The sequence below is a fragment of the Rhinolophus ferrumequinum genome, chromosome 6 (genome assembly GCF_004115265.2).
Source record: "Rhinolophus ferrumequinum isolate MPI-CBG mRhiFer1 chromosome 6, mRhiFer1_v1.p, whole genome shotgun sequence".
Taxonomy (NCBI): Eukaryota; Metazoa; Chordata; class Mammalia; order Chiroptera; family Rhinolophidae; genus Rhinolophus; species Rhinolophus ferrumequinum.
Genome location: NC_046289.1, coordinates 24,349,271 through 24,363,381, shown reverse-complemented (window position 1 = coordinate 24,363,381; position 14,111 = coordinate 24,349,271). Strand labels below are relative to the sequence as shown.

The following is a 14,111-nucleotide window of genomic DNA, read 5'->3' as shown; positions in this document are numbered from 1 at the left end:
GGAGATTAATTACCTACTAATTAATGTTTTACATTACTTAATAATGTTATGTTTATAATTACAAATATGTAACTATATAATAATGTTATTAATTCCCTACTAATTCATGTTTTTATAACATTAGCCCAATAGTGAAGTTAATAATACTCCTTGATAGCTTTTATCCTTGAAATGACTTTAGAAAGCTGGGTATTGAATTGTCTAATTAATAAGCATTTAATGAGTGTCTAACATATAATGGATACTGTGCTAATTTCTAGATACAAAAGAGGAATCAGATATAGGTCCACTTCTTGGGGAGACTTCAGCTTACTAGAAGAAACAGACAAGTAAACCAACACCTATAATGTACTGTGGTTAAGTTCTCTGACAGAAATAGGTACAGGGTGTGACAGAAATGGATATAAAGGGCAAGTAGCTTATCTTAGAAGGGGAAGGAGGGAGGTGGAAAGCAGTGGTAGGCTTCAGGGATGAGAGGCCGAAGCTGGGTCCTGCAGCAGAGGTAGAAATTATTAACCTGGTAAACTGCCACAGAGAGAATTCTGAGACCTTCAAGTATTAAGAGTTCAATATGGCTGGAATATAAAGGTGTAACAGAATAAAGAGGACAGGTGTTATACAGGATGGTTCTTGAGGCATTGATTGAAACATAATTCAAAATGAGTGGACTTGTTTTTCTTATATGTATAGTTCCGCGGTGACACCTGTTATTTATGTCTTTCTATTTCCTCCCTAAACAAAAATCAATATTGACTGACTTGAGTAAAAATGATACAATATTTCCCAACAGTAGAAAATAACAGAACGGGATAGGTGACTAGAAAGTTCCAGCAAAGTCTGAAAACAGTGAAATGTAAAAGCATCCACTGCAAATTCTTTTGAGTTCCACATCAAAACTGGCTTTAACAAAGTTAAAAATTAAACACAAAGCAAGTTTAAAATGTAACTAGAATGAAAATGTTAAACTATAAACTGAACTATGGGAATGGATTAGTCAAACCACCCAGAGCCTAAATTATCTAAGCAAAGCAAAACCAAGGTAGACCTAAATCTGGGAGATTTCAGCACAATGCATAATTCCTCATTTGGGGATGTAACTTGGGACCTACATTCCCAATACCAAGGGCCAGAGTCCTGGAACACCTTGCTATCTATCTGAGGTGTGTCTAAGGTGAGGGTGCCAAGTACTGAGCCTGGAACATGTCAGACATCAATAAATGCGTCCTGAATGGACTTGGTATAATTGGGCTGAAGATATTTGCAGGAGCACTGGGGTGGGGTGTACCCCCTTTCCCAGTGTCTTACTAATAGTATGTATCACATCCTCAAATCCCCATTACCCTCCAAACCAGCCCATGGATAGCAGTACTATTCCAGGAAGCCTATTTACTCACATATTAATCCATTCATTTAGCCATTCCAGAATTTATGGGTTGACCAATGCTACTTAACAAGTAAAGTATGCAAAGATGAATCATCTTAGACCCACCCTTTAAGAGGCTGGAGTAAACAGGAAAAAAAATACATGTCAATTACCTCTGTAAAGTTAAAATGTGAAAAGTAGCAGTTACCATGCTCCCAAACTTCAAAGCAGGGAGAGATACTTTCAGATGGGATGATCAGAGAAGGCTTTGTGAAAGAGGTGGCATTTGAGGAGGGTCCTGACAGAGGAATTAGGACAGAAGAGGAAAGCTTTACAGGAAAAATAAACAATGTGAATCAAGACACTGATGCAGAAAAAGGGAGGGGGGGGCGCCCTGGGGAGTAGTGAACAGATCACTAACTATAGTATAAAATAAAGTTGGAAAGGCAAATTGAAGTCAGATAGTAGAGCACCAAATACTCAGCTAAGGAGCTTAGACTTTACTCTGAAGATGATGAAGCCACTGAAGATTTGGAGCAAGGGAGTATCACAAATATGAATCTGGCAGTTACACGTAAAAAGGATTGGGGTGGAGAGCCCAATAATCCACTCAATTGTCTAATTCTACAAATGTTTACAGATGACTACTAAGTAATAGGTGCCAGAGAATTAAAGGTGAATAAAACTTTTTATTCAAGATACTGACTTTGGCTGAGGTGACATGTATATACAAACAACCACACCTTTTTAAGTTAATCAGAAAAAAGCTAAAGGAGCCCAAAGCACAGGACTAAATCTACCCAGAGGATTAGGAAAGGCATCATGAGATGACACTTGAACTGGACATGAAAAATGAATTGAAGTCACTGCATAAATATTAGACATGTGGACAAAAACCAGAGGGACTATAAAAAGATGAAAACAGACAGTAGGAAAATGATGGATAATTTGATTTCATTTTTAAATTTCCTCATGAGTTTTTGTCATATGGATTTGAGAAACGAAGCAAAAATAATAAATAAAAAAAGTAGAGGACCATAGCAGAGGAAGATATAGAAGAGGAGGGTTAACATTTAATATAGAAGACAGACTGTGGCCAAAGGAACACAATCTGAGGTAATAATAGCAGCTGATATTTATTGAGACCTTAATACTTGCCAAGCACTATGTTAAGTATTTTACATAGATTATCTCATTTAATCTCACAATATCACTCCATGAAGTAGGTTCTATTATTAACATCCCCAGTCAATAAATGAGAAAACTGACACTTAAGAAACTAATTTAAGACCTTGCAGTAGTAAGTGAAAAACAACAGAAATCAAACTCAGATTGTCTAATTCCAGAGCCCAGTTTTAACCACTAGGTCACCCAGGAAGGGTCGTCCAGTATGGCTCTAGCAAAAGACAGATATGGGGGTGGGGAAGAGAGTGTAGGGCAGAAAAATGGTCAGAGATGAAGCTGGCATCAGATTGGCATCAGAACGTGCAAGTCTTACAGTAGTTTCGTCTGTTTCCTGCTGGTTCTACCTTCGTTACATTTCCAGAATCCAACTGTTTCTGGCCATTTCCATGGCTACCACCTTGGCCCGAGCCGCCAACATCTCTCATGTGATTCACTCTAATGTTGTCCTAACAGACCTCTGCTTTTACCCTCACTCCTCTAGAATCTATTTTTAACAAGCAGTTAAAGTCATCCTTTAAAAATGTCAGAGCATGTCTCTCTCTCCTCTGCAAAATCAAGCAATTGCTTCTCACTTCCCTCCTAGCAAGGTCCCAACAACAGCCTTCATGGATCCACCTGCTCTGCCTTCCTCCCTGTTACCCCTCATCTACTGATAGTTTTCATCTTACTCACTCCCCCCACACTGACCTCTGTACTTGTATGTCACACATGCTCCTATCTTAGGGCTTTTATCTGGAATAATCTTTTCCATACATCCACTTGATAAAGTCCTGCAACTCCTTCAAAAACCTCCCTCCCTCATGTGCCCCCGCCTCCACCTGCTCTCCCAATCCCCTTTACTCTGAGATGCTTTTTCTTCTTTCCACACCACTTACCACATTCTGACATTCTAGAGAGCTTATTTATACTGCTTATTGTCTGTGTTCTCTGACAGAATATAAGCTTTTTGAGAGCAAGAATCCTTTGTTTACTGATGTAGCCCATGCAGCTAGGAGAGTGTCCAAGAAGCTGCTGAACAGAAACTGACAATAGGAATAAACTGCAAGTGACATAAAATAGGGAGGAATAGTATTTTCATAAATAGTTAAATAGATTTTTAAGAGCGAATATAATTAATGAATACCTACTCTAGTCATATTGTTTTAGGAAAAACTATAATTTTATTTTTCTGATTCTGTTAGTTCTACAGCTAAATGAAATTTCTTTAACCACTTTCAAATAGTTAAAATTGTGATTAACTTTCTAAAGGATACTAAACACTGTTTACATTGTCCAAATTCTTTTCTATTTATTAAACCAATAAATATTTTAGGATGCTGTACATTAGTTATCTATTGCTGCACGTAACAAATAACCCCAAAACTTAGTTGCTTAAAACAATAAACATCATCTCAGTTTCTGCAGTTCAGGGATTTGAGAGCGGCTTAATTGGACGTTTCTGGCTTAGGGTCTCTTATGCTACTGTAGTCAAGATGTGGGCTGGGGCTGCAGCCATAGGAAGGCTTGACGGAGGCTGAGGACCCACCTCCAAGACAGCTCACTCAATAGTTGGCAAGCTGATGGCTGGATATTGGAAGGAAGCCTCAGCTGCTTCTCATGTGACTCCCCACAGGGCCTGAATGTTGTCACGACATGGTGGCTGGCTCCCTCCAGGGTGGGCAACCCAAGAGAGAACAAGGCAGAAGCAGCCAAGTTTTCTGTGACTTGGCCTTGTTCATACACTACCACTTTCCCCACATCCCACTGGTCACACAGACCAGCCCTGAAGTGAGTGAGGGGACTACACAAGGGCATGGATATTAGGAGGCGAGAATCACTGGGGGCCATCTCGGAGGCTGGCTCCTGCAAATCCTATACAGTATTTGCATATTTTGTGTTCAGCTTTTTTTTTTCAGTGTATATATATTTCTATAAACACAGCTTACCCACTTCTTGTTTTAGGAAGTATATGTTATTCCAAAGATATTAACTCTGAAAAATTAAAAGCAATATGGACTTTTAACGTCTCTGAAAATATGTCCCACCACTTGAAGCTTTCTAATTTTTCTGTTACAGCCCCATTATTTTACTTAAAAGAATTAAAATCAGAAAAACTACAACTCATACAATGTCCTCTTTGTTCCTAAGGGTGAAAATGAATTTAAATACTTCAAATAAAAGTCAGATATTTAGGAAAGAGTAGCAATAAATGAGTCATTATATTTAAGATTATAGACATCTGTTAATAACCTAATAATAAACCTAACAGTGAATACTAAACACTAAATTAAGGAAGATATAGAGTAGAAATATTTACATTAACACAATAGCAACTTCCTTCAAGCTACATACAGAAAAAAGTTTCTAATCATACAATGGTAGCGTTAATACTTAGGTACTGAAGAGCTACTGTGTTTCCCGGAAAATAAGACCTAGCTGGACCATCAGTTCTAATGCGTCTTTTGGAGCAAAAATTAATACAAGGCCTGGTATATATTATATTATATTATACCCTGTCTTATATTATATAACACCCAGTATTATATTATATTATAATTATATTATATTATATGTTATATTAGACCGGGTCTTATATTAATTTTTGCTCCAAAAGACACATTAGAGCTGATGGTTCAGCCAGGTCTTATTTTCGGGGAAACACGGTATTTGGTAGAAAGAGACTGACAATGGGCACAGATTTGAAAAACCACTGAAAAATTTTATAACAAACATTTTTCAAATATCAACTAAATAAGAGGTTTATTTAAAAATCAGCTTTCATTAGATCATTGCCAAGCAGCTGTAATAAGACCTGTGTAAAATTCTTTCCTATAAACAGGTCACTTATTTCTGTACTTTATGACATTTCAATCAAAATGTCATTAGACAAGTGTGAAAAAGGTCCGTTCTGTACAATGAAACCATTTGGGTGTTATGTTAAAATGAGATCAGGCAGTGCTTGACTTCATTTTGCATTGTTTTAGGCTTGACTTAGCTACAAGAATCACTGCATGGAAGCTGTTGCTAATGCTGCCTCTCTTCTTCACCAGCCACAAAGCCTTTCCTTAAGAGTGAAAGTCTTTTAGATTAAGAAAATATTGTCAATCAGAAAGGGATTAATAGTGCCCCAATGAGCAAATACAATAAAAACCTAAGATAATAAATGATCTTCGCCTCCAAACCCATATCCATTGTGGGAGGTACCTAATGCAGAAGAGTAATTACAAGGATCAGTGCTTATATTGGAGTTTGTGGGAACAAGTGAAAACATGTTTTCCTTCTCTTGTTATCAACCAAAAAATAGCTACTGCTTCAAACATGTGAAATTGAAAATGAAAAATATGAGAAAGACTAAATATTACAATGATACCTCATGGATAAAGCAAGGAATGTTTCCACATAAGTACATTTCCTCAGATGTCTTTAAGATGCTCCTCCTGTAAATACAATAACACTTTTATTTTAACAATGGTAAAAATGTTTCTAACGTGACATTTTACTTATGATTTAGGGTCATGATTATGATCATCAGTTACATTTTTCTGTAAACTTGGGATGCGTCCGAGGGCTACTGGTCTGTAGGACTGTTTGCCACTCTGCCACTAAACAGTCCCATTACTACGCTTTCTGAGCTGGTCTTGACACCGTGCTATCCATTCTCACTGATCAGGGCTGTGATGTGCCTGACTCCTTCAATAAGCTGCCATCATCTAAATTTTAAAAACCTTTGGGTTGTGAATTGGAGCCATATTTACTAGACTTTTATGTCAACTTATGCAATGAGGACCTCTCCAACAGAATAAGGGTTGTGAACCTTGCGACAGCTCTGTTAGTTGCTTGTAGATGCTTTTCCATTGATTATGAACTCTCAGCTTGGAATAAGAAAGCAGAATTTGCAGAAATCTGACCTATGAATAAGTGGGGTATTACTTTATATCGGTTACTTTAACAATTTTTCCTTTCCCTTCTGGAATTTCCCTTTGTTTCCCTCAACTAATGTCACTTTTTCAACCCATAGAAGATGGACATGGATACTCACAAGAGCAAAATTCTCTCTTTTCTCTCTTGTCAGTATGCTTATTTTTGATATAGTTATCACTTTTCACATTTGTTTTTAATCTGTTCAGGCTTTGGAAACCAGATCACTAAGCTCATCTCCTGACTTATAGTCTAGTATTCTTGGGCTCTTTCTCCTATTCTATACTTTGTTCTCATTCAAACTACAACTACAGTCACTCTTATAAAATCACTTGTTTATAAATCAGCAACAGCAAACAGGGGCAAGTCATATTCCCTCTAAAAGCTAGTGTATATTTTTGTGTAAATATATGTATGTAAACATATGAGGGGGCAGTGATTAAAGAGCTAATCCATAAACAAAGTGCATAAAACCTATTTTATGCACTGTGTGAGGGGTTTTTTTTGGCTGTGAAGAACTCAAATACCAGTTATGTGTTCCTATTGATCAAGAATAGCCACTTCCTATTACATGTATGAGTATTTGGTTAAAAGGGACCAAACCAATCCCAGTCCTAGATACACATCCACAAGAACAGAAATCAGGGACTCAAACAAATTATTTCCATGCCAATGTTCACTGTATTATTATTCACAACAGAAGATGAACCCAAAGAGGTCCACAGCAAGGCACCTCATAATTAAAATGCCAAAGATTAAAGACAAAGAGAGAATCTTAACAGCAGCAAGAGAAAAGCAGTTACCTACAAGGGAGCTCCCATAAGACTGCCAGCTGATTTCTCAACAGAAACTTTGCAGGCCAAAAGGGACTGGCATGAAATATTCAGTGACGAAAAGCAAGGAAGTATTACCAAGATTACTCTAACCATCAAGGTTATCATTTAGAATCAAAGAAGAGATAAAGAGTTTCCCAGACAAGAAAAAGCTAAGGAATTCATCTCCACCAAACCAGTATTATAAGGAATATTAGACAGACATCTTTAAGAAGAAAAAAGTAAAAAGGCAAAAAATATGAATAAAATGGCAATAACTATATACCTATCAATAATTACTTTAAATGCTAATGAATTAAATGCTCCAATCAAAAGACATAGTGTGGATGAATGGATAACAAAACAAGACCTACACATATGTTGCCTACAAGAAAATCACTTCAGATAGAAAGACACACATACAGACTGAAAGTAAAGGGATAGAAAAAGATATTTCATGCAAATGCAAATGAAAAAAAAAACTAGAGTAGCAATACTTATATCAGACAAAATAGATTTTATAACAAGGGACAAAGAAGGACTAGCAATTCCACTTCTGGGTATTTATCTGAAGAAACCCAAAACACTAATTCGAAAAGACATATGCACCCCTGTGTTCACTGCAGCGCTATTTACAATAGCAAAGATATGGAAGCAACTTAAGTGACCATCGATAGATGAATGGATAAAGAAATGGTACATGTATACAAAAAGAAAGAAATTTTGCCATTTGAAACAACACAGATGGACCTAGAGGGTATTATGCTAAGTGAAATAACAGAAAGACAAATACTATATGTTTTCACTTCTATGTGCAATCTAAAAAACAAAATAAACAAACAAAACAGAAACAAACTCATACACACAAAGAATATTTGGATAGTTGCCAGATAGTAGGATGGGGGGGATGGGTGAAAAAGGGGACAGGATTAAGCTGTACAAATTGCCAGTTATAAAAACAGTCATGGGGATGTAAAGTACAGCATAGGGAATATAGTCAATAATATTGTCATCACTATGTATGGTGTCAGATGAGTACTAGACTTATTGGGGTGATCACTTTATAAGTTATATAAACGTCAAATCATTACGTTGTACACAGAAAACTAATATAATATTGTATGTCAACTGTAATTGAAAAATAAATTTTTAAAAAAGTTTTTATTTTAAAGAAAAAAGCACTTCTTCATGTATTCACTTGGAATCCTAGGATAGAATGAACAGTATCTATCCCTAAGCATGCAATCTTGACAACATTTCATTAAGTTTTCCTTTTAAAAACACTGAACTCATAATGAGAGACACTTCAAACTGGAATCTCCAAATGTTCGCATTCCTTGGCATCCCTACCCCATACACACAGGGAGGGTTAAATAGATACCCTTTCCAATTTCCTGTTTCTATAACATTAGTGGCACCACAAATTTCCTAATTCCTACCTCAAAATCTTCATCATCTTTGAATTCTCCTCTTTCATGCCTTTTATACTCCAATCTGTTATCAAGGACTGGTGATTTTTCCTTTGCAATATCTTTCTCTTTTTTCTCCTACTAGCCCCCCTGAATTTAGATTCTAGCCTTTATAGCTTCAGACTTGAAATATCATAGCCTATTAACTAGTCTTCTAGTCACCAATATCTCTATCCTCAAATCTATATACTACCGTCATCCTAAAATGCTGTTTTCATCATTTTCCCACTAGATTGTAACCCACATCAAGGCAGGGACTCATTCATGTTTAAACACTGTATAACCTGGCATATCAAATTAATCAAATTTTTTGAATGAATTAATGAATACATAAATCACATCACTCTCCTTCTCAAAACTTTAATTTCCCACGGTCTACAATGAAAGTTACAAACTCAAATATCTAAATATCTACTGGGGCCAAGCATGAAATGTAAGTGAGTAAAGGTGTGTGTAAAACAACAGGAAGTGGTGGGTACTGAGGTAAACTGGAGAGCACATGTCCCATCTAAAGGGGCAGCTGCTTGCTGTTTCCACAAATTGCTGGCATGATGAAACATAGGCCCAGTATTGCCAGGTCTTCTGGTTTTACAACATGAGTTGAAAGCACCTATTTCTACATAAAATCTGGTTTTTAAATAGTGACAACCAACTCCACTTAGTTGTTAAAAACTACTGACTCCATTTAGGTAACAAACAAAGCCTCAAAACACTGTGCAGGCCAAATAAAATACATTTATGGGCCAAATCCAGCCCTCAAATCACAAGTTGATGACTCTGCTCTGTAGAATAAAAGATGAACACCTTGCCTAATATTCCAAGTCCTTCACTGTGAATTCTGAGACCACCCTGCCAAAGTTTTTTGTCCACTACTTCCATAGAAGAACCCTCTGCTCTGGCGCAGCAGTTCTCAAACTTCAGCATGCCACCTGGAGGGCTTGTTAAAACACAGATTGCTGGGCCTCACTGCCAGCATTTCCAATCCAGGTTGCAAGTGGGGTCTGAGAATCTGCGTTTCTAACAGGTAATGCTGGTGCTACTGGTCTGTTGACCACACTTCGAGAACCACTGCTCTAGTTAAATTACTCCTCCTCTCAGGCACACACTGAATTTTGCTCACATTGTTCTACCTTCCCAGAATGCCTTCCCTCTTCCTTTTAGCCCACCTCCTTCTGTAAACTTTGACTATGACAGTCCTTCCATGCCTCCAAATTCCTGTAGCACTTAGGAGCCATGCCATCTCCCCTTTACCCATCACTGTTTAGTGTCTTTTCCTGTTAACTGGTTACTGGTGCCAATGAGGTTGTGTATTCTCAGAGACCAATGGCCAAGTCAACACTTGCACACACCTGACTGTAAGCCACTTAAAAGGAGGGGTCCCGTCTTGTCCCTCACCATATCCGTCAAGCTGTAAAAAAGCCTGGTATACAGTTGGTACTCACTAAACAGTTCCTAAATGAACATTTGATAGATCTATGAAATGAATGTGCAGATAAGTGGGGCTGAAATTTGGGTACATTAATTTTCTTAGAGAACTTTTGTTCTGTGTAATGGTTTGGTCAGGATGGACAACTAATAAAAATTGGATATTTTGCAATAAATTGCCAACAGGTAACAATTATCTGTAGCAACACATTTTGTACATAAATAAAACAGTGAATGTTTAAAAATCTGATTTAAAAATTGATAAGAATAAATCCTTGATCTCCAGGATTTCTTACCCCTGCAGGGATGTAAACTAGTTATAATATCACAAGATGAAATTAATAGAATTCCATATTTCTACCATATGCAATAAAAAAGTAAGATGAAAGTAATTAATTCCCCATGATATTCAGAAATAGTGATCAGTCCCTTTAGATACAGTTTGGATGATAATATATTTATCCAGGATTCCAAAGGCTATGTGAAAACAAAATTAAAAGCTGTTCATCTATAGTTTCTTCCAGCTATAGAGTAGCACCTGCTATCAAGTGATTTCAAGGATGATTTATGAGTAGAAACTTGGTCTCCAAGCTAAACCAGAATAAAGCCACAGAAAACTTTATAGAGTAAACCCAATTTTGGAACTACTAGAAGAAAAAATTAGAAACGCTACATATTTTGATAAATAGCCCTAAGTTCTTATTTGGCTTTTTTTAACAACTCCACACTTGATGGTATTACAATCAATGAAATAAGAGAAAAAGTAACATCATTTGGCAAAGACAGAGAATCCAATTCAGAAACAAAACAAAACCCCAGGAGCATATGAAGCACATTTACAGCTTTAAGCTAGCAGATGTCACCTTACATCCGGATATTCGCCCTATCTACCAGGACCATAATGCTCTTGTTTGCATGAAGATTCAGCCAAGACACCCACAAACGGTATCGATGCTGACCAGGAACTATTCAAACTGGCAAAAAAATAAATAAAAAAATTACAAAGCCAAGTTAACAAAAACACTAAGTGGCTTATTCCAAGTTTTAAAATCATTAGCATTCTAAACAATGAAACAAATTTATTCAGTAAAATAATCCTGAAATTTCATAGTAAAACTACCTGCCAGAAATTATGGAAAGAAATGCTATCAGATGAATTGCTAAATAGCAACTTCCTACTCTACTATTTGTACCAGCAAATGTTTCTTACTAACAGATGACTGAATAACATCCAGTTCTTTGGCAGAGAATGTGGAGGTTCAGAAGACTAGATTCTAGAACCACCTCTACTACACTATGAATCTGGGCATTTCTCTTAGCCGTATTCATACCACAACAGTTCTAACTACAAAACCAAACTTACAGTTAATAAAAATGTTGTATAATAAAATAACTATAAAGTACATACTATAAAGTACAAGTATAAAGTATGATGTTCATATTAAGAAATAATCTTGTTACAGTCAAATTGTCATGTTTATAAACTAAGTCTTGGAATGGCTTTCATATTATACAGTTACCAATTTTTAGAATGTATTCCAAATATAGCCTGTGACAGAAGATGCCCTACCCTCTCTTTTCTGCAAGTTATCAATAGGGTGCATTTTCAGAACCTTAGACATACAAAATTTATCCTAACTTTATAGATTTCCTATCAGAGGAAACCCCTTCAATGTATGGTGATTCCACCATGGACCCACAGAAGTGTGACATACAAAAAAGGGGGAAATGCACCGGAAATAGGTTAAGCCACGATCATGCCAGAAGACGGTATGTCTAAGAAGATTTTCAGTGCTCATTAATAAATCAGAATTTTTCCCTCTAACACAGAATTCAGAAACTAGGTAAGTGAAAAAGAGGGGCTGGAGGAGAGCACCGAAGGTTAAAGACCTCTGGAAGGGATGTAGGTATTAAGATCTCCCCAGGGAAATCGAGAGGGAGGATGAACAATGAAGTTCTTAAAAGAAATTTTAAATTCAATTTGAAACGGAGGATGACGCACAGCTAGGCTTCAATTACAAGTTTCCTATTGCATGGGCACCCAGAATTCCCCACCTGCCTTAATGACTCACTAACTCTCGCTGAATGAAGAAGGCATGCATAATCGCAGAGCTCCTCCTCTGAAAAAGAATACTTTTTCGAGTACTCCTCTTCCCAGATGTGCTCAGGAAAGAAAAACCACACACCCCAAAAGGCAAGAACTTTCAACTTTATGCAACTTACAGTAAAAAGGGGCTGCGGACGCAGAGGTATTAGCAAATGGGAATCCCTGGCGCGTTCTGCGCCGGCAGCGTCGGCCACACAGGACAGAACCGGGCCCAGGGCCTGACTCCAGGACTCGTCTGGAGCCCCGTAGCCTCTCCCACCCCAGGTGACCAGGAGATCACAGTCTCCTCGTCCGGCTCCCGGACCCCAGGTCTGTCTAACCCCAACCACCGCCCTCCTAAAAGTCCTCAATCGCCTCACCAAAAAATGTATGGCCCGGGAAGTCCACTACGTGCGCCATCCCTTACAGAATGAGCAAGTTAGAAGCCAGGACAGGGAAAAGGAAACCAAACGAGTCCGGGTAGGTTCGAGAGAGGCTGAGTCGGAGCAGGAGCGAAAGCCAGGCGGCCCCGGCCACGCTCGCTGAGGCGTGAGGAAACGCGAGACTCGCCGACGAGGAACACTGCAAAACCCGCGGGGCGGGCGGATCCGTAAGGCAGCAAGTCCGGACCTCGCACCGCTGGAGACGCCCGGCCCGCAGGACGTCGCACCGCCGCCCAGGGTTAGCCCGCTCCGGACTCCCGGTCCGACACCCGGACACGCCCTGGAGCCTCCAAGGCTCACACACTCACCGCAAGCGCCGCCCCGGCGCGGCCGCCCGCCGCCCTCCGAGCGACCTCCGCCCCGCCCTCCGCGCCCCGCCCGCGGAGGCTCCAAGCGGCGGCGTCTGGGGCCACGTAACGGCGCATGCGCCTTCCGTGCGCTGGCAACAGCCCGGGCCGAACGTTACTAGCTCGGCGTGCAGGTTTCCTTAGAGACGAAGCTGGGCCTGGGCGGCGGCGGAGACACTACGGCTAAGCGGGCCGTTGGGGAAGCCAAGATGCCGTCGAAGAGAAAGGACAAAAGGAAAGGCAAGAGCAAAGACAAAGACAATGAGAAGTAAGGAGAAGCCACCCTCGTGTCCCCTCTTCCTGGGCCTACTCTCCGGGCATTCGGGTCTGAGGACCGCCCGACGCAGGGGTTGGCTGTCACCTTCCCGCCGGCGCTCCTGGACCTTCCTGGACCCACCTCGATCCACGTCTCACTTTTTCTGATTCTGAGGACAGTTCCCATTGTTCAAAAATTCCCCAAAATGCATGCCAAATCCTATTGCTTCGACTAAGACAATAGAGTGTCAGATTTGGGACCCTGAAATAATTTAGACACAGCACCTGCCTGTGTGTAATGCATTAATTATGGAGGCAGATAAATTCCCAAAGAATAAAAGTAACACAGGATTGAATTAAATAGGCACTAGTAGAGGAACAAAGAACAGAACGAGGAGGAAGAGCCCTGACACGGAAGTGAAGGTCAGGGTAACATTTCTTGGGATTTTGGAGGTGCTCTAGACCAGCGGTGTCCAATAGGGTAGTCACCTGCCATGTGTGGCAATTAAATTAAAATTAATTAAAATTAAAAATTCAGGTCCTCAATTGTACTAGCCACATTCCATGTGCTCACTAGGCACATGTGAGTAGTGGTGACTATATTGGATAGCCCAGATATAGAACATTTCCATCCTCACAGAAGGTTCTATTAGACAGCACCGCTCTAGACCAATGGTTCATAACCCAGGGCGATTTCGCCTTCCAGGGGACATTTGGCAATATCCGTAAACATTTTTGGTTGTCACATCTGGGGATGTGTGTTACTGGTGTCTAGTAAGTAGAGACCAAGGATGCTGTTTAACATCCTGCAATGCACAGGACAACCCCC

At 39.3% G+C, this 14,111-nt stretch overlaps 2 protein-coding genes across 5 annotated transcripts in view; one reads left to right on the top strand and one right to left on the bottom strand.

Moving 5' to 3' along the window:
* ENTPD5 (ectonucleoside triphosphate diphosphohydrolase 5 (inactive)) overlaps window positions 1-13,045 on the bottom strand; it is a 33,007-nt gene extending 19,962 nt beyond the window's left edge. The window contains exon 1 of one of the 3 annotated variants that reach the window (XM_033108977.1): window positions 12,989-13,045. Coding sequence is in view for 1 of the 3 variants with exons in the window: in XM_033108973.1 (XP_032964864.1) it covers window positions 5,898-5,902 (5 nt within the window). In the remaining 2 variants the exon portion in view is untranslated. The other 2 variants (XM_033108975.1, XM_033108973.1) reach the window with 2 other exon arrangements.
* BBOF1 (basal body orientation factor 1) overlaps window positions 13,040-14,111 on the top strand; it is a 31,013-nt gene continuing 29,941 nt past the window's right edge. For both annotated transcript variants that reach the window (XM_033108971.1, XM_033108970.1), the window contains exon 1: window positions 13,040-13,295. In XM_033108971.1, coding sequence (XP_032964862.1) covers window positions 13,237-13,295 — 59 coding nt within the window. In that variant the 5' untranslated portion in view covers window positions 13,040-13,236. The remainder of the gene's footprint in view (window positions 13,296-14,111) is intronic.